A 24,475-nucleotide genomic window follows, 5' to 3' on the forward strand; every position below is an offset into this window, starting at 1 on the left:
CAGGGTGAGGAAGGCTGATAGGATGTAAACTTAAAGAGACGCACAGGCTCAGAAATCTCCCATGTGGACCAGTAAGGCCAGCAGAGAGGTGCAGCAGGTGAGTTCACAGCAGAAGATCAGCGATGGCTAGAAGGAGACGAGGCCGAAGCAGCAACAACAACCAGAACCAACAGACCCCGCAGAACAGGAGAGGAGGAGGAGGCATTCATAAGGTAACGATTTATATACATCAAGAAAGAATAAAAAAATGACAACTAAAAATATCTAATGCTCATGTGAATAGCTTTAAATATCAGAAAAACATACATTTAGTGGATGGATTTTTTACTTAGAATATTAAATTTGGATCAAATGTTGCAGCCATGCTACATTGTTGTTGTGGCAGTAAGACATGGTAACTTTGAAAATAGATGAAGCAAATATTTGGAATAAATAGATGAAGTTCTAAACTAAAGTTGTCACATTTTACTGCTATCAGATAAATTCATGCATGCAAGTGTCTTGTGTCCTTCAGTGTGACATTTAATGAATTATCTAGCACCTGTGCTACCAGTTCTGAAACATTGTAAGACATTGTTTATACTGACTCTACACCATGTACATTTCAATCAGACCAGGGGTTCAAAGTACTCTTACATCACAACTGATAAAGGTGCATATATGTATCTGCTCACAACACAAAGTCCATGCAACACAGGGACAGGGAGTAGATGTGTGTTGCTTTAGAACTGATTTAGCTCTGTCTGGGGGATGTTATAAAAGCTTTTCTCGTTTTACACTTTTTTTTTAACAATGTCAAAAGTAGAGGTGAATCCTAATGTGCAAATTTGCAAAACCTCATATCTTGTTACTGTGTAAAGTTTTGGCATTTTTTTGTACCTGCAATCTTTTCGTTGTCATTGTAACTCCTTCTGCCTTTGTTCCAAATAGGCATGCTTGAAATTTTACTACTGAATTCAGAAGTGCTTTGAGCGACTATAAAAATGCATGTTAGGTATGACTTGCAGCTAGGTGAAATATAACTACAAGCTAAGGCTATAAAACGAACATAATACCCTAACATGCTTCATTTCGAATTATATATTATCTCTGTATCCTCAGGCTGTGCGGGAGCCAGCGCCGTTTGCCAAACCAACAGGTTATGAGGCAGAGATCCCGCGGGAAAAGCTGACTATAGCTCAAGCACGGAAGGGAACCCCAGGTTAAATTTATATTTTTGTTGAAAACTGATATCATAACACTAAAATCCAGACAGCACCTACTACTGGAAGCAAGGAGTAAGGGAAGGCAACAAACTTTAATGCTTTAATTTTATTGATTCACAGATCAAGATATGGGCTTCAGTATCAGTGCATTCTCTCTCTGCAGTAATTAATCATGTTATATGAGTGTAACATTAATAGAAATAAAGCACTGAGATTCTTATTTTAGTTTTGGTTCAGAAAGTGATGTTCATGTTCCCGTGTTGCTTTTTTTGCAGCTCAAAGGCCGGTGAGAGTCTATGCTGATGGAATCTTTGATCTTTTCCATTCGGGACATGCTCGGGCCCTAATGCAGGCCAAAAATGTTTTCCCAAACACTTACCTGATAGTAGGAGGTGAAGTATAGATTTTTATTTGAAGAACATAAACTGTACTCCTTAATCCTTTTTATAATTTGTGACTTTACAGTCTCAAACTTCGGTGTATTTTGTTAGGATTTTATGTGATAGACTAACAGAAAAGGACTACATAATTGTGAAATGGAAGGAAAATTGTACATTGTTTACAAAACTTTGAAACATAAAAATCTTAACAGTAGGTTTAGACACAGCTCATTTTCAATCTTGTTACAAATTCTTATTTTGGATTAGGTCTGGAGTTTGACTTACTCATTCTAACATGGCTATGCTTTCATCTTACCAATTATATTGTAGCTCTGCCTGTTGATCTACCTCATCAAAATCCATAAAATACTAATAAAATAATAAAATTTGAAACGTTTAAAGTTCATGATTACATTTTACATGTACCTGAGATCTTTATCTAAATAAATGAAGCTTAGTCAAATTTTCATTTATCTATTTATTTTTGACACACCTTTATATTGTTACTGATTTAATATAATACACTGAATGTATGTCATTATGTGATTAGTGTGCAGTGATGAACTCACCCACAAGCTTAAAGGCTACACTGTGATGACAGAGGATGAGCGCTACGAAGCACTCAGGCACTGCCGTTACGTTGACGAGGTGGTGCGCGACGCTCCTTGGACACTTACACCAGAGTTCCTAGAGAAACACAAGGTCAAAATTCACACTGTGACTGGACACACTACTGCAGAATCAGACAGTGATACAGAAACAGATGAAAATATATTATATAAAGATTTGTGTGCTTAAGTAGTCCAAACACTCCCTTTAGATCGACTTTGTGGCCCATGATGACATTCCTTACACATCTGCTGGATCAGACGATGTTTATAAGCACATCAAGGAAGCAGGTGCAGATTTACAGAAACTAATGCAATCCTTGCAAATTGTGTAGTTACTTTTTTCACTAAACTGAATTACAGAATTTGTTTATTCATATAAGGAATGTTTGTGGTCACTCAGAGGACAGAGGGCATCTCCACCTCTGATCTGATCACTCGTATCGTCCGAGACTATGACATCTACGTCCGACGGAACCTGCAGAGAGGTTACACAGCCCGTGAACTTAATGTTGGGTTTCTTAATGTAAGAAAATCTTTCACATTAAACAAAAGGGCAATATATACTAGAAACAGATGAACACAACTTTTTCTTTACTGGCAGGAGAATAAGTATCGGCTACAGAATCAGGTGGATAAGATGAAAGAGACGGTGCGAACGGTGGAGGAAAAGTCGAAGCACTTTGTGAACAGGGTGGAGGAGAAGAGCCAGGACCTGATCCACAAGTGGGAGGAGAAGTCACGGGAATTCATTAGCAACTTCCTGGAGCTTTTTGGACCAGATAGAGCATGGGTATGTTTGCAGTGTTTTAAACCAAAAGTCTCACAAAGTTGGGGAGAAAATATTTGGTGACAATGGTACTGAAAAAGATTTAGGCATGTTTCTAGCTTCTAAGTTAAATCTGGTTTTATTTGAAATCCATACTCTAAAAACGTTATGGGGAACTTGAAATGAGGGGTCAAGCAGCCATATTAGGCTGATCAAAAAAGATTTTTATCCCCAGGAATAATAGCTCAAATCATACCATCAAGCTCTTTTGAGGTATGAAAATATAAATTATATTACACACTAATCTGCTTTGAAATTCAGATTAAACAGAATAAAGAATTGTAAACAAAATTGCATTATGGTTAAATGGTTTCTTTTATCTTTCCTCGTTCAGCATGCCATCCAGGAACGCAGTGGCCGCATGCTCCAGGCCCTGTCACCTTACTCCTCACCCCGTGGATCGCCCAGCAGCAGTCCTTCCAGAAGACGTTCAGTTTCACCTGACACACTCCAATCCTCTGCCTCTCCTCCTTCCTCCCCATCTTCACCCAAAAAGAGGACCCGCTCTTCTGTCAAAGCGACCTCTGATCGTTAGCCATTATTCTGGTACACAATGTGTCTCAAACGATTTATTATGAGTGCTAAAGTGCAAGTGAGATATCATATTGTACATAATTAAAAAAAAATGAAAATGCCATATTTTGTTTGCTTGGATTTGTTTGCTTTTTGTCATTCATCATTCACTAGAGATTCAAGAAGTTCTAACAACTTTTATCTGATAGAACTGACAGTTTTCTAATATGTAACGTTAAAAGTATTCTTATATCATTATTTTAATTTCACTGTTTGTTTGCAACTCAACACTTTTCCTTGTTAGCAGCAGAGCCCTTGTTTTGCCAATCCTAACTATAACCCCAATTTCACTATAACCGTTTTTGCATTAAAATAGTACCACCTGCTGGCCATTAGATAGAATGCAGCTTTTTTACCACTAGATTTTTCTGATATTTCTTGCATTCCTTTTTCCATACCCAGGTTTTCTGTACAGGGTCGCGGGGCAGCTGGTGCCTCTGTCCTTCAGTCTACGGGCAAGAGGCGGGGTACACCCTGGACAGGTTTCTAGTCCACCACAGGACAAACAACCATGCACACATCCACTGATACCTAAGAACTACTTAGTTAGTCATGTTTTTGGACTGTGCGAGGAAGCCAGTGTACCCGGAAAGAACCCACGCATGCACAGGGAGAACAAGACCCCAGGAACTTCTTTCTGCAAGGCAACAGTTCCACCAACTGTACATTTTCTTTCTAAATGTGTACAAATATGTGGGAGGCTAATGGGGTCATCAGATTTAAAGAGGCAAAAAGCCTACCAGGTCCAGGATTTTTGTTTTGCTTCTATTAGGACAACAACGACAACGTTTTAAGTGTGGCACATTAACAAAACTGAAATCTGTCTGAAGAAAGAACCCAGATTCATTTTAACATGAATCTGGGCTTTATTACTTATTATGTATTTATTTATTACTTATGGACACAAATATAAACTGATATAAAACTTTTCACCTTAAAACTTTAATTTTTCTTTAACCGATAATGTTTAGAAAACTGAACTATACAGTTTTCTATATAGTATATATGCAAGTATATATGCAGGTTAATGTATAAGTTTCCTAGTATTGCCTGTGGCTACTTCATTAACATGTTAAAAAAATGCAATTTTCCATATTTTAGATATGGGGATAACATTTCTTTTTGATACATTAAATAGATGCTTATGTATCCAAAATTTTGAATCTTTAATAAATATTTTATGATAATGTAGTGTAAAGTTACTGAAAGCGGCATTTCACACCTCAAACATCTATTTAACACAGGAAAATGTGTTTCAAGTTAAGCCTTATGGCTTGTAAATAATTTACATAACAATTATCATAAATCTATTACTTCCCATGAATTTGCATGTGTGTGTTATCCTGATTACTGTACATCTAAAGTTGTTACGTAATAAATAGGGAGACATATGAAATCTTCTAATAATTATTCGAAGCGTTCTAGTAATTTAAAACATCTCTATGGGTAATATTGCTTCCTGTCCCAGAAAAACCTTCTGCCCAGGACTGCACAAGACATAAAAAATAAATAAATGCCTGTCAGTTGTCATCAAACAATACTTCTACTGCAGCTCTGCTTTGCTCCTAGTCCAAGGTCCACCTCGGACTAGGAGAAGCATAAAAACTGCAATATATACAGGTCCTTCTCAAAATATTAGCATATTGTGATAAAGTTAATTATTTTCCATAATGTCATGATGAAAATTTAACATTCATATATTTTAGATTCATTGCACACTAACTGAAATATTTCAGGTCTTTTATTGTCTTAATACGGATGATTGTGGCATACAGCTCATGAAAACCCAAAATTCCTATCTCACAAAATTAGCATATTTCATCCAACCAATAAAAGAAAAGTGTTTTTAATACAAAAAACGTCAACCTTCAAATAATCATGTATAGTTATGCATTCAATACTTGGTCGGGAATCCTTTTGCAGAAATGACTGCTTCAATGCGGCGTGGCATGGAGGCAATCAGCCTGTGGCACTGCTGAGGTCTTATGGAGGCCCAGGATGCTTCGATAGCGGCCTTTAGCTCATCCAGAGTGTTGGGTCTAGAGTCTCTCAACGTTCTCTTCACAATATCCCACAGATTCTCTATGGGGTTCAGATCAGGAGAGTTGGCAGGCCAATTGAGCACAGTGATACCATGGTCAGTAAACCATTTACCAGTGGTTTTGGCACTGTGAGCAGGTGCCAGGTCGTGCTGAAAAATGAAATCTTCATCTCCATAAAGCTTTTCAGCAGATGGAAGCATGAAGTGCTCCCCAATCTCCTGATAGCTAGCTGCATTGACCCTGCCCTTGATAAAACACAGTGGACCAACACCAGCAGCTGACACGGCACCCCAGACCATCACTGACTGTGGGTACTTGACACTGGACTTCTGGCATTTTGGCATTTCCTTCTCCCCAGTCTTCCTCCAGACTCTGGCACCTTGATTTCCGAATGACATGCAGAATTTGCTTTCATCCGAAAAAAGTACTTTGGACCACTGAGCAACAGTCCAGTGCTGCTTCTCTGTAGCCCAGGTCAGGCGCTTCTGCTGCTGTTTCTGGTTCAAAAGTGGCTTGACCTGGGGAATGCGGCACCTGTAGCCCATTTCCTGCACACGCCTGTGCGCGGTGGCTCTGGATGTTTCTACTCCAGACTCAGTCCACTGCTTCCGCAGGTCCCCCAAGGTCCGGAATCGGCCCTTCTCCACAATCTTCCTCAGGGTCCGGTCACCTCTTCTCGTTGTGCAGCGTTTTCTGCCACACTTTTTCCTTCCCACAGACTTCCCACTGAGGTGCCTTGATACAGCACTCTGGGAACAGCCTATTCGTTCAGAAATTTCTTTCTGTGTCTTACCCTCCTGCTTGAGGGTGTCAATAGTGGCCTTCTGGACAGCAGTCAGGTCGGCAGTCTTACCCATGATTGGGGTTTTGAGTGATGAACCAGGCTGGGAGTTTTAAAGGCCTCAGGAATCTTTTGCAGGTGTTTAGAGTTAACTCGTTGATTCAGATTATTAGGTTCATAGCTCGTTTAGAGACCCTTTTAATGATATGCTAATTTTGTGAGATAGGAATTTTGGGTTTTTATGAGCTGTATGCCAAAATCATCCGTATTAAGACAATAAAAGACCTGAAATATTTCAGTTAGTGTGCAATGAATCTAAAATATATGAATGTTAAATTTTCATCATTACATTATGGAAAATAATGAACTTTATCACAATATGCTAATATATTGAGAAGGACCTGTATATATGAACTTGGTAGAAAAAGTAAGAAATGAATTATCAATTATTTATTTGTTGGAGCGACACTTCTTGGCAATAAATCTAAGACTATACTGTTAAAAAGTCTGTTTATTTCACGTAATCAACATTTACTGGCAACTTTTCCTGGGTGTTCCCCGCCTCATGCCTAATGAACCCACCAATGACCCCCAAGCCTGCAAGGATAAGCTGGTCCAGACCATGGATGGACAGACAAATCCTCTTTCTCAATGCTGCTGCTGGCTATTGTTTGATGTAATTTAATTGGATTACCGAAATTAGAAGAAACAATACCTATTAGAAATGTAACCATGTATTTATTTGCAAACAAGAGCCTTAGAAATGGATGAAAGAAAGGTACTCAACCGCCACAGCCTGGCACCTCACCCTTATGTTGGTCAGCAGCTTGGTCACACAGTGCTGTAGGATGGCATCCCTTTCTTCAACCAACATTTGTCACGAGTCAGCCAATAGGGTTGAATTGATCACCCTGGCACTATAAGAACACCCAAGCTGATCCCACAAATGATCAGTGGGGTTAAGATCAGGTAATTTCATCCTCTCCACTCCCAAAGTCTGAAAGGGGTCTATTATAAACTTAGCTCTGTGGAAATGAATGTTGAATTCGGTCCTTCATTGTGGAGAAATGGGATTGCCACTGGTTGGAGTTTTTGAAAATAAATCTATAGGAAAAAAACACAGGAAAAATAAAGACTGTAAATTGGTGACGTCATCTCCAGCGGTCAACAGGCAAGAAGCAGGATACACCCTGGACCGGTCGCCAGTCCATAGTAGGGCAACAGAGAGACAAAAAACTATACACACATACACACTCATACCTAAGGGGAATTAATCTGTTGTCTAATGTACCTAACAGTCACGTTTTTGCACTGTGGGAGGAAGCCAGAGTACCCGGAGAGTACCCACACATGCTCATGGAAAGCATGCAAACTCCACGCAGAAAGACTCCTGGTTGAGAATTGAATCCAGGACCTTCTTGCTACATACTGCAACAACCTTTAATTTACAAAAAGTTAACAAAAAAAAAAAAGAAAGTCCACCAAGGTGGCAAGGCTTCTTCATTCATTTTGAGCCCGAAAAGTACATAAAAAACATTACAAATGAAGGAAAAATCAATGCTTCTTACCTGTCATATCGTGGGATCTGCGACGGAGTGAAACATCTTGAGCTCGTTGTCTCTTTGACTAAACCATTGATTAGCGCTGGAGTGAATCATCTTACTGTTGTTGAATCTTTGGCAAGAACATATAAAAGCTCAGCTATGACGTCACCGTCAGGTACACGGATTAAAAATGGCCCCTTCTCATACGTTGAAGTGCTGTAAACGGGCTCTGAACTGGGTACCTGTCCTGTTTATTAACATGGTTGTCGCCTGGTCTTATTACGCCTATGTGGTGGAACTCTGTGTGTGTAAGTACACTTCATTTTGGTGAGTGTTTGAACGTCTCCGGGTCGGATATGAGCGGAGGTTCAGGGTTTCGGGTTTTAAACTTTGACAGACGGGCTGAAGTGAGATTTAAAACCAGGCTGCGGTCTCCTGTCACTCAGGAGCGTTAGACGGAGGAACTGTTGATCAGCTCGAAAATATGCATCTATTTATAACGGAAACGCGTGTAACATCGGTATACCGGACACATTTTGACCTATTGATGAGGAACTTCATCAAAATGGTTGCAAATCACCGTGTAAGATTAGATATTATTAATACAATCACAATCAATTGTTGGATTATTCTCATTTTTTATTAGTTTGAAAAAAAATGTTCTCTTATAATTGGCTGTAACCGTTTTTTATTTGACCACGTTTTAGAAAAGATGTAATACTGGTTAAAAATTAATTTTTTTTAAATGTCAATACAAGTTTCTTTTTTATGAAGTCTAAAAAAATGTTGAACAGAAAATAGCTTATATAAATCATTTTAAAGTTCTTATCTTTATTTTATTGTTTTTGTCTTTCATTGCTAATTCCCTGGAATAAAATACAAAAAAATATATTATATGCAGCACATGGCCAGACTTTAAACAGTGGCAGATGACAAAAATGAGATGCTATTTAATTATGTACATTTTTAGCTTTTACTACTTATTTATTTATTATTTAAATAAATAAAAAAATCTGTTTCAAAATAATTTTCTCATACACATGCTGTTAGTTTTGTGACAATCTGCTGATATAGTTTTAATGTCCCTTCTGAGATCCTGTAAATTCTCCTCTATTCCACAAGTGAAATAATTTCTAAAGTATACTTTTCAATATTTCCTGTTATTATTTTTTCCAAGCTTTATCTATCAGGTGTACAGCTCGTTCAGTAGCCTTGAGCAGCTTTAGTATATTCCAGCAGTAATTGATTGGATGTTTTATATGCTTTACCCCCCAGTACTTTACCATACTATTAATACAAGCTATGGTTATTCATTTATCAGCATAGACCTAGCAGCTGTGGTCAGATCGGAGCATCCTTGGTACTTAGACAAAGCACCCTGTTATGGGTGGACCACTGCTGCCCGTGCCAGGCTGCAGCCGCATGGCGCGAGAGAGGAGGCTGTGTCTGTGTGAGATGTATTCATGCATTTCCAATGGCATCCATTTACACTCACTGACATTATATTTTTGTCCTGTCTTGTATAGATACAATCCCAAATAATGCGGAACGAAGTAAGAGCCCACACACTCGTGTTTACCTGTCTATTCACATAGCTTCTCAGTTTTTTGTTTATTCATTCCATCTTCGATTAGATTTGGTTCAACTTTATTGTCATTGCTCATGTCACAAGTACAGGCAACAAAGTACAAATGTTTTATTGGTGGTATTATGTCAAAGATGCGTGTAAAACCAATAATAAATGATTTTTCTTTTTTCCCCTCCACAGTTAGCTATTTGGTCCTCTTTCACATTTTCCTTGCCATGTTCATATGGTCTTACTGGAAAACCATCTGGTCCAAACCATCTAGTCCTTCAGTAGCAGTAAGCGAACATTGCTTGTTTCTGGAAAGATAAAAACTAAAATGAAAACTGTTTTCATTTTAGTCCATCCCACAGTGCTTAGCAAATGTATTTATATCTTACAACCGCAAACCTAGTTATGCTTTAATTAGGTACTATGTAGTTGAGAAACAGAAATTGGCACATATTCACAAAGACATTAAAAGTATTGTGTGTATTTGTATTCATCACATTTAGTCTGTTACACCTAAATAAGCTGTTGTTCAACCAATTCCTTCAGAAGTTGCCTAATTAGTAAACAGACCTGTGTGCAATCTGGTATTATTCCAGTTGTTTAGTGAAGCTCTCAGAGCTTTTTTGGGGAACAAACAGCTTAATGGAGATCAAAGAAAACTGCAGATAGGTCGGGGAGAAAGCTGTGGAGAAGTTTAAAGCAGGTTATGGTATGAAACCGTAACCCAAAATTTGAACATCTCTTGGAGGACTGTTGAATCCATCATTTATACACACACCTTTTAAACTTACCTAAACATAGCCGTCCACCAAAGTTGACAGTATGAGGAAGGTGATTATGAGGAAATCAATAAAGAGGCCTATGATAGCTCTGGAGCAACTGCAGAGATCCACAGCTCTAGTTGAAGAATCTGCAGTTCTGGGAGGGGGGTTCAAGGGGTCTGAACTTTTTCCAAGTTCATCTGAAATACTTTTGCAAATCACAACATGTTTTGTCGCTCTCTGACTCCTGCTTTTTATGCCCGTTAGTTTGCTTTGCCGCGAGCAGAGAGGGAACTGTACGAGAAGGAGCAGCGAGCCGAGGTGCAGCAGGAGATCCTGAAGAAAGCGGCCAGGACTCTACCTGTGTACACACGCACGGCTGGAGGAGGTGAGGCTTTCATCAAGGCTGACGTTAAAGAGGCCTGCAGGTGAACATCCTGCTGACTAACTGTACTGTAAACAGAGGAAGAAAGCTGTTCCTCGCACACACACACACACACACACTGCATTACATAATCAAGAGAAATGAAGCAGCGTACACCAGTTGCTACATTTGGTCTTCCTCTTTTGGGGATGAGTGCAGATAATGCAGACTATAAGATGTTCCTCTTTTTATGAATATATCACACTTTCCTTTCCTTTGTTTGCGGAAATGTTGGAGGGTTAATTAGACTCCAGTGGACCTCGTTTTCTCCTTGGACTTACACAACACTCTTAAAGATTTAAATTACAACAATTTCAATTACATAATATTTTTAGATCAGCTTCCTAACATACACCATGACATATTAAACCACCTCTTCATCATGCTGAAAACATCCTGCTTGCATTTTTCTCCAAACAGCCGTCAGGTACTGCGACTTCTGTCAAGTCATCAAACCGGATCGCTGCCACCACTGCTCAACGTGTGAAATGTGAGTCCTTCACTTAAATGTACAGCTATACTGAGTATTAAAGGTTGTTTTTAATAAATCTGAAAAAAATGTGCATCAAGTTAGCTTATTTTGAATGTTTTCTTTTTGTATGATTAGAAACGTACTCTTGAAAATTCTATAGTTTTCCAGACTTTTCCAAGACTGTAGGAACCCCTGGTCATTTAACAGCTAATGCCATGGCTTTCACCTTTGATAGGACTGTGAATATCAAGTATTTATGTTGAATTTTGTTTTATATGTTTTTGCGTGTAGGATGATTATACTTTGAGCTTGTTGAACTCCTCTGGATCAACTTGTCTTTTGCAAATTTATTCTTTCATTTAGTTCTAACACACCTGTTGCTATTTCATCCTTTTTTTCTTGCACACTTTTAAATTTGAAAAATATAATCTGAAATCTCTCAGCCATAGACCTTCCTAAGGCAAACACATTGCAATGATTTTAAACCCATTTAAATACCAAGTGGTCCTGGGTATAAATGTATTTCTTTTTTATTTGTAAATTAATTTCTTTTCATTTTGAGAAGTTTGTTGTAATGCTGACATTATGCTGACTGGTTTCCCTTATTTCCAATGATGAAGGTGTGTGCTGAAAATGGACCATCACTGCCCCTGGTGAGATTTAGAAAATAAAAGCACAACAGATTCAATTTCATTAGTTGATATTTAGATTTTTATATATATTTCAAAAAGTATTCTTTTGTAGTAAAATAAACATTTGTTCTTTAAAATATATTCCAGAAACGGCATGTTTTCCCATGTTTGTTTTTCAGGGTGAATAACTGTGTTGGGTTTTCAAACTACAAGTTCTTCATTCTGTTCTTGGCCTACGCGACGCTCTACTGTGTTGTCATCTGTGCAACAGTTGTGCAGTATTTCATCAAATTCTGGACAGTGAGTACAGAAACGTCCTCTGACATTTCTGTTGCAATCCACCGCTGCATAACAGGCTGTAAATAAAATGATGAAATATTATAAACCCCAAAATATTACAACAGAAATCAAAAACATAAACATTTGATGCACAGGTGAAGTTTCTCATACAGTTTTCTTTTTGTCCTCTCCTGTTTTTTAGAAACAACTTCCCGACACACATGCCAAATTCCACATCTTGTTTCTGTTTTTCGTGGCAGCCCTCTTCTTCATTAGCATCGTGTCACTTTATAGCTACCACATGTGGCTCGTGGGGAAGAACAGAACCACTATAGGTAAATATACTTCAGCGTCTGCTTTGATTCAGCTTCTTGTTCTTTCCTTCAAAATTCATTGCTGACTAAGTTTTAAAAACATCTTTTTTTAGAAGCTTTTAGAGCTCCTTTTTTTGCTAATGGTCCAGACAAAAATGGCTTTTCTCTTGGCTTTAAACGAAATGTGGCCGAGGTGTTTGGAGAGCGGGCGAAGTACTGGTTCTTTCCTGTTTTCTCAAGGTCAGTCTACCAATCTACCAATATTTCCTGTTCCTTTAATCGTTGCTACTGCAGTTTGCCTAAAAATTATTTCCACCCCTGGTGTCTTTGGGTTTACTCTTTTAAATTGACCAACATGTTTCTTCTTACTGGAAGTAACATTATGGAGTGGCCCAGTCACTTGAATTTAATAGAGAATCTGTAGAGGGAGATAAAGATTAGGGTGATGGCTAGGGGGCCTTCCAACGTCGGCTCATCAGAAAAGGTGAACGGTCAACAATATCAGTGGAAACCTGCAAAAACCAATGTATCTTTTGATTGCTGTAATGTCAATATAGACTTACCCTTAAATTGTTGAAGTCATAAATAACTTTTTACATCCCATTATTTTCTTTAAATGTAAACAAAAATGATATGTTACCTCATCTTTGGTAGATGGCTTTGTCAAAAACAAAAAATGTGGTTAAATGAAAATAAATAATACATATTGTTGCTTGTAACTGTATGTCTGTTTAATTAAACTATTTAGCTTTTACCAAGATTTCCACAGGGTCTGAAAGTCTTAAAAAGTCATGAATATAGTAATTTATGTTTTAGGGCCTTTAAAAAGAAATGTGTATATGCCCAGCTTTTCTAGAGCAGATGTTAAGTTTTTTTTTTTTTCAGTTATACCGTATTTTCCGCACTATAAGGCGCACTTAAAAACCTTTAATTTTTTCAAAAAATGACAGTGCGCCTTGTAATCCGGAGCACCTTATATATGGATCAATTGGTTAATTGGTTGATCCATACTGGTTGTACACGGCGCTCTGTCAAAATGTTTCAGTACGACTGGTAAACTACAAAGCCGCACCGCTTGCAGCATTACGGCTACCGTAGTCAGGGGCGTCGCCGAAGTAATAGCGGTAAACACCTGTACTGTGCTTACTCCTAGTCCAACACCACTTGTGTGTGTATAACGTTTGAATGTACTGTTGCAGGAATTGCCTGAACTATATGTGATTAGAAGCTCAGTGTGTGGGGTGTATGTTTCGTGTGTGTGTATGGAAGATGTTGACATTACTCCTCCGGACAGAGGTGGCGCTGTGTGCTGCCGTAGCTGAGAATCAAGAGTGAAGGAGTGACGTCGGTATTATTGTGTGTGTGGGGTGGGTAGAGACGGCGACCGGAGCAGCGGTGTATCAGTCTGTAAGCCCTGTGTTTTTACGTGCTGCAAAGTCATTAAAAAGAACCTCGAATCTCGTCAACAACTCAGTGTTTTGATGCTGTTTCTTCATGCTCAACTCAGCAACGTATGAGTGAGGGAGTTAACCCCGAGGAAACTAGTAACTTCGGCCCTGGAGAAAGCGTCTCCCCTGTGTCATCAGACTACGGTCAGGGGACAGAAACAGGAAAGGTTAACAGTACTAACGTTTGATTTAGTGCATCAAACTGTTTCTTTTACGTGTTTACTGAATCAGGGAAATGTTCCCTTTTACGTTTTAACTAACGTTTGATTTCAACTTCAACTTCATAGACTCCAATGCATTCCTAACGTGCGGTTGGCTCTATTCAATAGAATTCTATGTAGAGGAGACCTTACCATGAGAGTGAATGGAGTTATCAGAACGCTGGTTTGTAGTGTATTAATAAAGTTTGACTGACTGACTTATCTGACTGTTTTGTTGACATTCTCTTTAGCACAGCTCCATCTAGTGGATGCATAACGCAACCCCAGTCAAATGTTTGACTGCAGTAGCTTCTATTCTATGCGCCTTATAATCCGGTGCGCCCTATATATGAAAACAGTTCTAAAATAGGCCATTCATTGAAGGTGCGCCTTATAATCCGGTGCGCCTTATAGTGCGGAAAATACGGTATATAAAATTAAAAGAAAAGACAATAAGGCTGCTTGTGTCTGCCTTTTGGTTTTTCATTTGATACATTCATTTGATCTATGTGTTCTGCTTGAGAATTGAAGATGTTGTTACCCTTTAAGAAAACTACAAGGCCCTGTTGAACAAAATCTATCGCTGTCTTCTTTATGAAGCTACCAAAAAATTTAGCTTCTAAAATTGGATTATTCTTGTTTGTTTAGGAAATTAAAATCATTCTTGTTTCCTATCCTGTTGGTATTAAAGTAGAAAGTTCAGTTGAAGGCTGACATCTGTTGGCAACAACCACCATGAAGCTTACAGGATAATGTGTAAAAGGCATTGAGATCTGATAGCCTGTTAGGTCCATAATTATACATACTTATAGCAGATTTACATGTAAAATAATCTTTTAACTTTATCGACATGTTTCTACTGACAGAAATTTATAATAACGTGTTAATTGGGACTGGTGGCCCAGCCAGACTCTGACTTGAATCTGTGGACAGAGAGTTGGAGCTCATCACCAACAATTAATCACTAAAATAACAATGGAAACATGTCAAAAGCTTCTTTGGCAGTTATAACAAGGGTTTGATATGTAAAAACCCTTAAAGATTTTTACACTAGTGTAAATTATTTTCAACATTTCCTTGATTAAAAGATATACATAAAAAAAAAACAAATAACTTCAGCTTTTATGGTTCATTTACATAGTTTTATCTTTTTAGAGATACCTGTCTCATTTACGATCAGAAACAAACGTTTTGTTGACTGAAAATCATTTTAAACCTAATTCTGCCAGGAGTATGAATAATTGTGGGTTTAATTGTATTACTTCATTTAATATCTATTAGCTATCTATTTATTTATTATTGTATTTTATGTAGTTCTTTATTTCGAATCATAAGGTTGTGAAAAATTATTTAATTCATTGAAATTACTGAAACTTACAACGACTAACATTGTTCGCGGATCTCTGTAAAACAGAAGTGATTGTAAATAAATGCTAACTTGCTCATCAGTGTTGTTTTGCTCCTCTTCAGTCAGGGGGATGGACATTCCTTTGTCACCAGACTGGTGCACATAGATCCTGAACAAGCAAACAGTGTCCTCCAGCAGAACGGAAAAATGTTTGTATTTGTTTTTTTGTTTTTGTTTGTTTGTTTGTTTGTTTTTGTCAGATCCCCAAATTTTGATTATCTTACTTTTGACATGTGTGCGAATTGAATTACAGCCCCATGGATGGAAAGACCAACCTCTGTGTGGTTGCTGATGATGTGCCTCACGCAGAGGGCAACATCAAAGAGAAAACTGGTATGTTTCTCACATCAGTACTCTTTCATCAGTAGTTTTCTTTTGATTTCATTTGTTTTTTTTGGAATGGTTTTACTAGGCTAATGGTCAGCGAAATGTTGTACCTACTGGCATTTTGAATATTAAACATTTCTAAACCACAAACAAACAAGGGAGTCTCCCCAAACCGTCTGTTGTGAGGCAACTACTGACTTTATTTAATTTAATAACAGTTGTATTGATTATTTCTAAACGACGTCACATAGGGCCAGGTTGATTTGGATAACTTTTTTGACCTTAATAAGTTAAATCATAATTTACTTTTTCACAGCAGTGTATCTCCAGTAATTATTCATAAAGTAGATTGCTGTTGTACTCTAATTTAGATTTCAATTCAGTTTATTTATTTGGCTCCAATTTGCAGCAAATGTCATCTCAAAGCAGTTTACAAAACAAAGACTAGTTATAGCAGTATAACTACAGACATAGTTCTGTATAACCTAAGCTACTCTATACTATAAGCCTCATAAAAATGGAAAGTTTTAAGCCTAGTCTTGAAAGTAGATGGAGTGTCTGCCCTCACATACTAAAACTGGGAGTTGGTTCATATTTTGGCTAATATAACTTAGGCAATTATGCTATGAGGCTAATGATACGGAACAATCAATGTAAAATGGAGCTTGGTTATAAAGAGCTTTATATGGGAGAAGGAGAATTTACATTATATTCAGAATTTGACAGGGAGCCAATGAGGGAAGCTGTAACAGGAGAACTATGATCTCTCTTTTTAACTTTTAAAACAGCTTTTAACTGCATTTTGTGGACTTTCTGATAGCAAATAATTACACTAATCTAGCCTTGAAGCAACAAATACGTGGGCTAGTTTTTCAGCAACACCCCTGGACAAGATATTTCTGAATGTGACGATCACTGTAGTTGAGAACATGGAGAAAAACTGCTGTTTGGATTCTTTTACTTATAAAGCGTAAAAACCTGGACTAATCTCTTTTTTTATTTTTATTTTTTCTTCTTTTATTTCTTTTATTTCTTGGTTGAAGTTATTTCTAAAAGTAAAAAAAAGTTTCTGTAACAAAAAATCTAAATGAGATTTAAAGTTAATGTTTTCATCAACCCAGTTGTCAACACATATCTAGGATGACATTCTCTCAAATACAACAATTAAAGACCAGTTTTTAATCATGCTGCTATTTTTTTTTTTTTTTAAAGGAGATTAAATGTTTACTTTTTATTTTGATTGGGGAATAGATTCGAAAAATAATTTACACAATGGGTCTACAAACAGAACCCTGAGGAGCACCATTAGAAATGGGCACAAAAGACCGAACATTTCCGATTTTCTTAACATGTTTTAATCTATTCTGATGGTTTTTGTTTCAGATGGAGGCCAAATGGTTGCTGTGACAGTAGACCGCGAGCCCTAGAAGGTATATTTTGATATTTCTTTAGAATTTCAAGGTGATTTTTCATCCTTCTTTGTTTATTTATGTTCTGCTGTATCCTATTGTAGGTCACACACACCTCTGTAAAATATATGAGCTGCATTGCCTTAAACAAGGAGCATCAATACCTCCAGGACCATCCCTGGCACATAAACAATACTGTTGTCATGACAACAAACTCTCTACAGCAACTTTGTAGACTGCAACAGTCTGAAGCTGAGGAGATTTGGGATTTTGTCTTTGTATCTGCTAAAGACTTTATTTTTTATTAATTATTTAATCTAAAGCAAGTCTTTGAGGCCAGTATATGTTTTCACCATCCACCACATCTGCACTTGGTAACCAGTTCATATGTTTCATGAAGAGATTCATTCTCCCTCAGTGTTAACTAAACATTTAATTACTAAAGCTTCAATCAGGGTCTGCTAGTAGAACCACTTAAGCCCAATTTGTTTGATAAGATTTAAATGATAAGAGAGTCTAACACCATCGTTGTCTATAATACGTTATAAATGTTTAATTCCAAATATGGTGTAATTATCAGGGCCCGTAATAAACTGCTGGGTGGTCTTAAATTTAGTTTACAATATGTTTGGACATTTTTAAAACTTTCTTTCTGTTTACACTTTTCATACGTTTTTTTTTATTTTTTAAATGATGAAGGAATACTCTGATATTGGCTGAAAATGTGAGCACCAAAGCTTGGAACATTTCAGATATTTGAGAAGCATAACCTGTAGTGGTGCAAAGTGATTGAGATTACCATTTTTCATTCCACTGTTTGTTTTCATGTTTTTATAGTACAGGGTGTATTTATTTGTAAGCAAAAACAAGAGAAAAAACAACTAAGACACAATTAAATTGGTGTCGGGATGAACTCGGAAAGGTCGGAAGCATTTGTTTCAAAAAGTGTCCTTGAGCCAAAACCAGGATACACCAAGAAGAAAGGATTTTCATACCTCAAGTATGTCAGCGATAATAATAGTCTTTTCTGCCAGCCCTTTTTCATGACTGCATTCCTTTTAATGGACATTATGCACAGCTCCCTATGAGGTTTGACTGATAAGTTCATTGTAGACTGGTTTCTGATGTGGATGTATTGGTTGTTATTTATTGCTAACTTTACTGACTGAATGTTTGAAGCACAATTTGCTAACTTGAGCTGCTAATTTCACATGTGTAAATAACAGCTTTTTTCTTGTGCAAACTGTTGATGCAGCAATATTCTGATTGATCTGTAACAATAAAACTTATTAAAGTCAACATAAAATGTTAGCCTTCGTTTTTTGAAAAAGTGGTCTGAGATTATTGACATTCTAGTCAAATGAGGGGTTTTATATCATATCTGTGGTCCAAGGTTAACGAGAACTGCCTGTTGGCTGATTGATGACTATGATAAAAACTTTTAAATTAGTGTATCAAATTATACACTCCCATGAACCATAGAGTTCATGGGAGTTTGCCCAACTGGTCCGCATGTGTTTTGTGGAGCTGGAGAAGGCATTTGACTGTCCTTCGTGTTGCCCTGTGGGGGGTGCTCTGGGTGTATGGAATCGGGGGCCCTTTATTAGGGGCCAGCCGGTTTCTGTATAAGTGGAGCAGGAGTTTGGTCCATATTGCTGGCAGTAAGTCGGACCTGTTACCGGTGCATATTATACTTACGCAGGGCTGCTCTTTGTCTCCGGTCCTGTTCACAACTTTTGTGTGCAGCCAAGGGCCAGAGGGGGTCTGGTTTGGGGACCAGAGGATTTCGTCTCTTCTTTTTGCAGATGACGTGGTCCTGCTGGCCCCCCTCTAGCCAAGACCTACTGCATGCACTGGGGCAGTTTGCAGCCGAGTGTGAAGCGGCTGGGATGAAGATCAGCTTCTCCAAGTCCGAAGCCATGGTTCTTGACTGGAAAAGGATGGCTTGTCCTCCAGGTGGGAGGGGAGTTCCTGCCTCAAGTGGAGGAGTTCAAGTATCTTTGGGGAGAGCTGAGTCGAGAAACGAAGCTCTCGATTTACCGGCCGGTCTTTGCTCTTACCCTCACCTATGGCCATGAACTTTGGGTCATGACCGAAAGAACGAGATCCCGGATACAAGCGGCTGAAATGAGCTTCCTCCGTAGGGTGGCCAGGAACTCCCATAGAGATAGGGCGAAGAGTTCGGCCATCCAGGAGGAGCTCGGAGTAGAGCCGCTGCTCCTCCACATTGAGAGGAGCAAGTTGAGGTGGTTTGGGCATCTACAGGATACCGGATGCCTCCTATATGCCTCCCTCGGGAGGTGTTCCAGGCACTCCCACCAGGGGATGGCCCAGAACATGCTGGAGGGACTATTGCCCCTTTTCCACTGGCCCGACTCGACTCCACTCGGCTTGCTTCTTGAGCATTTCCATTACTGTTATTTCAGTACCGGTACCTACTTTTTTGGTACCTCCTTCTTAGCAGTGCTAAGCGAGGCTGAGTCGGTACTGTACGTGACGTGAACCAACGGATGTTCACTGATTGGCCGTGGGCGCGGCCAGCCATAAGAGGCGACCAGGACCGACATTTTCAAACGTGCATTCAAGCAAGTGAGAGAAACACATTATGGAGTTTGCACAGTTATCCGGTAAAGTCACCCCTTGGAGCAACGACGAGGTGCAAGCTTTTCTGGCGATCAGAGACTGCAATATTCAGCGGCAGCTGAATAAATATACAGGCAACAACTATTAGAAATAAAATGGGACCTAATTTAAATCTTTCCAAGTCTCTTAAAGGGAAAGTGAAATCTTTAATAATAATAATAAAACAGATGTCAAAATCCTACTCATCAAATCTGATTGTCAATGCAGTCAGCAGATTTAATCCCCAGGCAATAGACGTGTTACTTCTTGTTTTTGTAACGTGTTTCGGTCTTTTCTTCTTTACATTGGCGGTTGGGTGTTTCATTCGTTGTTATGCAGCATGACACATGATGCTTTAAAGCTGCGCCTCCAGGAGGTGTTCTCTTCAACGGAGCAAAAGCAGGTCTATGGAAATGCAACACACAACGTGCCGAGCTGTTCTGGGCTGGCCAAATCGAGCCAATGGAAAAGGGGACTATGTCTCTCGGCTGGCCTGGAAATGTCTTGGGCCCGCGGAGGAGCCAGAGGAGGTTTATAGAGAGAGGGAAGTTCCGTATGAAGCGGAAGACGACAAGTACGAGTATTAAACTAATTTATTAGGACCTTGGATGCAAACTATGGCAAAATGATTATTTATTTAGTCCATATTTAAATTACACACACTGGCAACCTAGGTAACATTTTTAAATAAACAATTATGGAGTTTTGACTAAACTTCAATCTGGAAGACTCACCTCCTCTTCTGTGTCCCCGCTCCAGTCAATCAGCATCGAGTCTGCATTTCCTCTTCAGCCAATCACCGTCCAAGGCTCCACTTTAAATATCTTCACTCACGGACTAACTTGCTCTTCCAGCTGAGCTGCGACCCTCCTCCTCCCCACCTCCACCATCTGGCTTCCTAGCTCCTCCCGATTTCCCTACCTCCTCAGGCCTCCACTCCACTACCAGTTGGATCCCAGGGGGAAGACATCTCTAATTCAATTCATAAGTTGTTCATTCAAGCTCTCATCATTCTCAGCGTTTGTGTCTTCCTCCAGGGTTTGAGCACCAAAGAAAAATATTTGTAAATAACCTTCTCCAATCGCCACCTGTATGTCTTTTCATTGTGAGTCTTACAGGATTGAACTGATTTTCAATGAGGTTGTTGACTTTGAACTATTCATGAGACTTTAATCGAATCAAAAAAAAAAAAAGAAAATCTCCATCAAACTTCTAGCCAAATTCTGCCTAAATAAATAATCCTTCATTTGATGTTTGATGCAAGAATAAGCTGGAGACCTGGCTGAGAATGGAGATTTTTTTAAATAAATCCAAAACATCTTTCATTAAACACTTCTCATTATTCTTTTCATGTACAGGTCTTTCTCAAAATATTAGCATATTGTGATAAAGTTCATTATTTTCCATAATGTAATGATGAAAATTTAACATTCATATATTTTAGATTCATTGCACACTAACTGAAATATTTCAGGTCTTTTATTGTCTTAATACGGATGATTTTGGCATACAGCTCATGAAAACCCAAAATTCCTATCTCACAAAATTAGCATATCATTAAAAGGGTCTCTAAACGAGCTATGAACCTAATCATCTGAATCAACGAGTTAACTCTAAACACCTGCAAAAGATTCCTGAGGCCTTTAAAACTCCCAGCCTGGTTCATCACTCAAAACCCCAATCATGGGTAAGACTGCCGACCTGACTGCTGTCCAGAAGGCCACTATTGACACCCTCAAGCAAGAGGGTAAGACACAGAAAGACATTTCTGAACGAATAGGCTGTTCCCAGAGTGCTGTATCAAGGCACCTCAGTGGGAAGTCTGTGGGAAGGAAAAAGTGTGGCAGAAAACGCTGCACAACAAGAAGAGGTGACCGGACCCTGAGGAAGATTGTGGAGAAGGGCCGATTCCAGACCTTGGGGGACCTGCGGAAGCAGTGGACTGAGTCTGGAGTAGAAACATCCAGAGCCACCGTGCACAGGCGTGTGCAGGAAATGGGCTACAGGTGCCGCATTCCCCAGGTCAAGCCACTTTTGAACCAGAAACAGCGGCAGAAGCGCCTGACCTGGGCTACAGAGAAGCAGCACTGGACTGTTGCTCAGTGGTCCAAAGTACTTTTTTCGGATGAAAGCAAATTCTGCATGTCATTCGGAAATCAAGGTGCCAGAGTCTAGAGGAAGACTGGGGAGAAGGAAATGCCAAAATGCCAGAAGTCCAGTGTCAAGTACCCACAGTCAGTGATGGTCTGGGGTGCCGTGTCAGCTGCTGGTGTTGGTCCACTGTGTTTTATCAACGGCAGGATCAATGCAGCTAGCTATCAGGAGATTTTGGAGCACTTCATGCTTCCATCTGCTGAAAAGCTTTATGGAGATGAAGATTTCATTTTTCAGCACGACCTGGCACCTGCTCACAGTGCCAAACCACTGGTAAATGGTTTACTGACCATGGTATCACTGTGCTCAATTGGCCTGCCAACTCTCCTGACTTGAACCCCATAGAGAATCTGTGGGATATTGTGAAGAGAACGTTGAGAGACTCTAGACCCAACACTCTGGATGAGCTAAAGGCCGCTATCGAAGCATCCTGGGCCTCCATAAGACCTCAGCAGTGCCACAGGCTGATTGCCTCCATGCCACGCCGCATTGAAGCAGTCATTTCTGCCAAAGGATTCCCGACCAAGTATTGAGTGCATAACTGTACATGATTATTTGAAGGTTGACGTTTTTTGTATTAAAAACACTTTTCTTTTATTGGTCGGATGAAATATGCTAATTTTGTGAGATAGGAATTTTGGGTTTTCATGAGCTGTATGCCAAAATCATCCGTATTAAGACAATAAAAGACCTGAAATATTTCAGTTAGTGTGCAATGAATCTAAAATATATGAATGTTAAATTTTCATCATTACATTATGGAAAATAATGAACTTTATCACAATATGCTAATATTTTGAGAAGGACCTGTAATTATATCATGTTTTTAGTCAGATTTAACCATGACTTGAATACGAGTCATTTTATCTTATGATTGATTTTGATTTTAGCAGAGGCATGAAAGTAATAAAATTTTTTGTCCTGCCAATTTTTTTAAAGACCTATATATGTATTTAATTTTACATATATTTCTTGTATCTATTTTTTGCTCATATGATAAAGAATTTTTCCACTGCATTTAAAGATGTGTTGGCATCTATGATGGAAAATGCCTATTAGGTTTCTGTACCATATCAGTGATCATTGTGCATGTGTGCATTTCTACTGAATAGGGTTTTTTCCTTTTTTTTTACGGAGTCTTATAGGTTGGGGGTTGTTTTGTTCTTAGTAAATTTCTTTGTGTTGGAGTTTATGTAAAAAGGGCTATGATTGACTGATGGGACAACAGTTGTAGCAGTTGTCAATACATTTAACACATGAGAGCCCAAGTAGGTGGCTGGTGGTGTAGGTATCCTTGTAGGTTGTGCCATGATTTATTTAAAAAAAGGAAGATAAAATTGTAAGTACTTAAATTACTTGATTCTCCCTGAGGTGATATTGTTTTGACCACACAAAAAGGGCCAGCAGAATTTGCATGTTGTCACATACATGTAAAATATGTTTGACGTCAAGGACTAAGCCTGTTTAGTAAAGGTGTCCACCGTGATGACCAATGTTAAGTCTTTTCTTAAACCACCTCACACTACTGCCTATCTACCTTCTGTTTCATTGGTGTAGGAAGAAAGGCTGCCTTTGGTAAATAATGCCCCAGGATCAATGTCTTACTCATTTAACATTGTAGCGTACAAACTGTAATATAATCACCAGCTAAGACAGGATACCAACGATTTTGTAGACATGTTCCGCAAAATCCAATTCATTTCCTCATATTTAGACCTGTGTCACCTATTTTTTTTTCAATATGTCAGTAACATGGCAAGGTAGGAAACAGCATGACAGTAGCTTTACATAAAAAAACTAACCTTGATCAAATGGTTTTGAATAATTTTAAGCCTTTTCCAAAGTACTGAATACTTTATGTTACTGTGCAACTTTTTACGTTTTCATGTAAACTTGTTTAATTCTGCAATATTTGTCCTTAAACCGTCTCAGGGCTTCCCTCTTTGGCCTGAATGGTAGCTACTGCAGTTGAATTTTCCTATTGGTTCAAACGGTACAGCTTGGTACATGTTTATATTACATTTATTTATGTAAAATAAATTAATTATTTAAATATAAATGTTTTCTACTCCTTACATTTGGATGATGTATCTTTAAATATTGTGTAAAAAAAGTAACAAAATAGTTAAACCGTAAATGAAGATGCTCATTAGTAGCATTTGTAAATTGTACACATTTGAACCACAAATCAATGTCTGTATTTAGACTTAAAAGCATTAGTAATTCACTGACTGTGCACTGTGTGTCGAATAAAAATAATGGAAAAATAAAGTGGCAATCTCGCAGTTAACTATTGACTGTGTTACAATCTGTAAAAAGAGCATATGCAGAACAACTGAAATTGGATTAATTTTACATAGAAAACCTGCACAAACTCAGCTTCATTAACCGTTATGTCCATAGAAAAATTAAAGAAAAAGATGCTCGCTCGAAAGCTGGCTTTAGCTTTCAGTGTAATGTAACTTTGACTTACCATTATTAGTGTCA

General features: G+C 38.5%; 2 protein-coding genes across 2 annotated transcripts; both read left to right on the forward strand.

The window, feature by feature from the left end:
• Positions 1-55: 55 nt before the first annotated feature.
• Positions 56-3,590, forward strand: pcyt1bb (phosphate cytidylyltransferase 1B, choline b). The gene is made up of 8 exons (XM_047379481.1): positions 56-212; positions 1,102-1,201; positions 1,481-1,597; positions 2,136-2,287; positions 2,406-2,484; positions 2,577-2,719; positions 2,798-2,986; positions 3,357-3,590. The coding sequence occupies exons 1-8, from the start codon at positions 123-125 to the stop codon at positions 3,555-3,557; spliced, it is 1,071 nt and encodes a 356-aa protein (XP_047235437.1). The 5' UTR covers positions 56-122; the 3' UTR covers positions 3,558-3,590.
• Positions 3,591-8,118: 4,528 nt separating this feature from the next.
• Positions 8,119-18,511, forward strand: LOC124876769 (palmitoyltransferase ZDHHC20-B-like). Its single transcript, XM_047379764.1, has 13 exons — positions 8,119-8,270; positions 9,489-9,515; positions 9,731-9,825; positions 10,567-10,687; positions 11,144-11,213; positions 11,816-11,848; positions 12,007-12,127; positions 12,309-12,441; positions 12,534-12,660; positions 15,539-15,625; positions 15,730-15,809; positions 17,187-17,233; positions 17,317-18,511. Exons 1-12 carry the CDS (start codon positions 8,153-8,155, stop codon positions 17,228-17,230), a joined length of 1,056 nt encoding a protein of 351 aa, XP_047235720.1. The 5' UTR covers positions 8,119-8,152; the 3' UTR covers positions 17,231-17,233; positions 17,317-18,511.
• The last annotated feature ends 5,964 nt before the right edge of the window (positions 18,512-24,475 follow it).

This window comes from Girardinichthys multiradiatus, chromosome 11 (assembly GCF_021462225.1).
Source record: "Girardinichthys multiradiatus isolate DD_20200921_A chromosome 11, DD_fGirMul_XY1, whole genome shotgun sequence".
Taxonomy (NCBI): Eukaryota; Metazoa; Chordata; class Actinopteri; order Cyprinodontiformes; family Goodeidae; genus Girardinichthys; species Girardinichthys multiradiatus.

What these genes read in the sequence shown, in the direction of transcription:
- pcyt1bb (XM_047379481.1), top strand. Translation starts at nt 123, where the DNA reads ATGGCTAGAAGGAGACGAGGCCGAAGCAGCAACAACAACCAGAACCAA. An exon ending in AGTTCCTAGAGAAACACAAG is followed by an intron (nt 2,288 to 2,405) that starts GTCAAAATTCAC and finishes CACTCCCTTTAG; the next exon opens with ATCGACTTTGTGGCCCATGA. An exon ending in TTAATGTTGGGTTTCTTAAT is followed by an intron (nt 2,720 to 2,797) that starts GTAAGAAAATCT and finishes CTTTACTGGCAG; the next exon opens with GAGAATAAGTATCGGCTACA.
- LOC124876769 (XM_047379764.1), top strand. Translation starts at nt 8,153, where the DNA reads ATGGCCCCTTCTCATACGTTGAAGTGCTGTAAACGGGCTCTGAACTGG. An exon ending in CACACGCACGGCTGGAGGAG is followed by an intron (nt 10,688 to 11,143) that starts GTGAGGCTTTCA and finishes TTCTCCAAACAG; the next exon opens with CCGTCAGGTACTGCGACTTC. An exon ending in TTCTTTCCTGTTTTCTCAAG is followed by an intron (nt 12,661 to 15,538) that starts GTCAGTCTACCA and finishes GCTCCTCTTCAG; the next exon opens with TCAGGGGGATGGACATTCCT.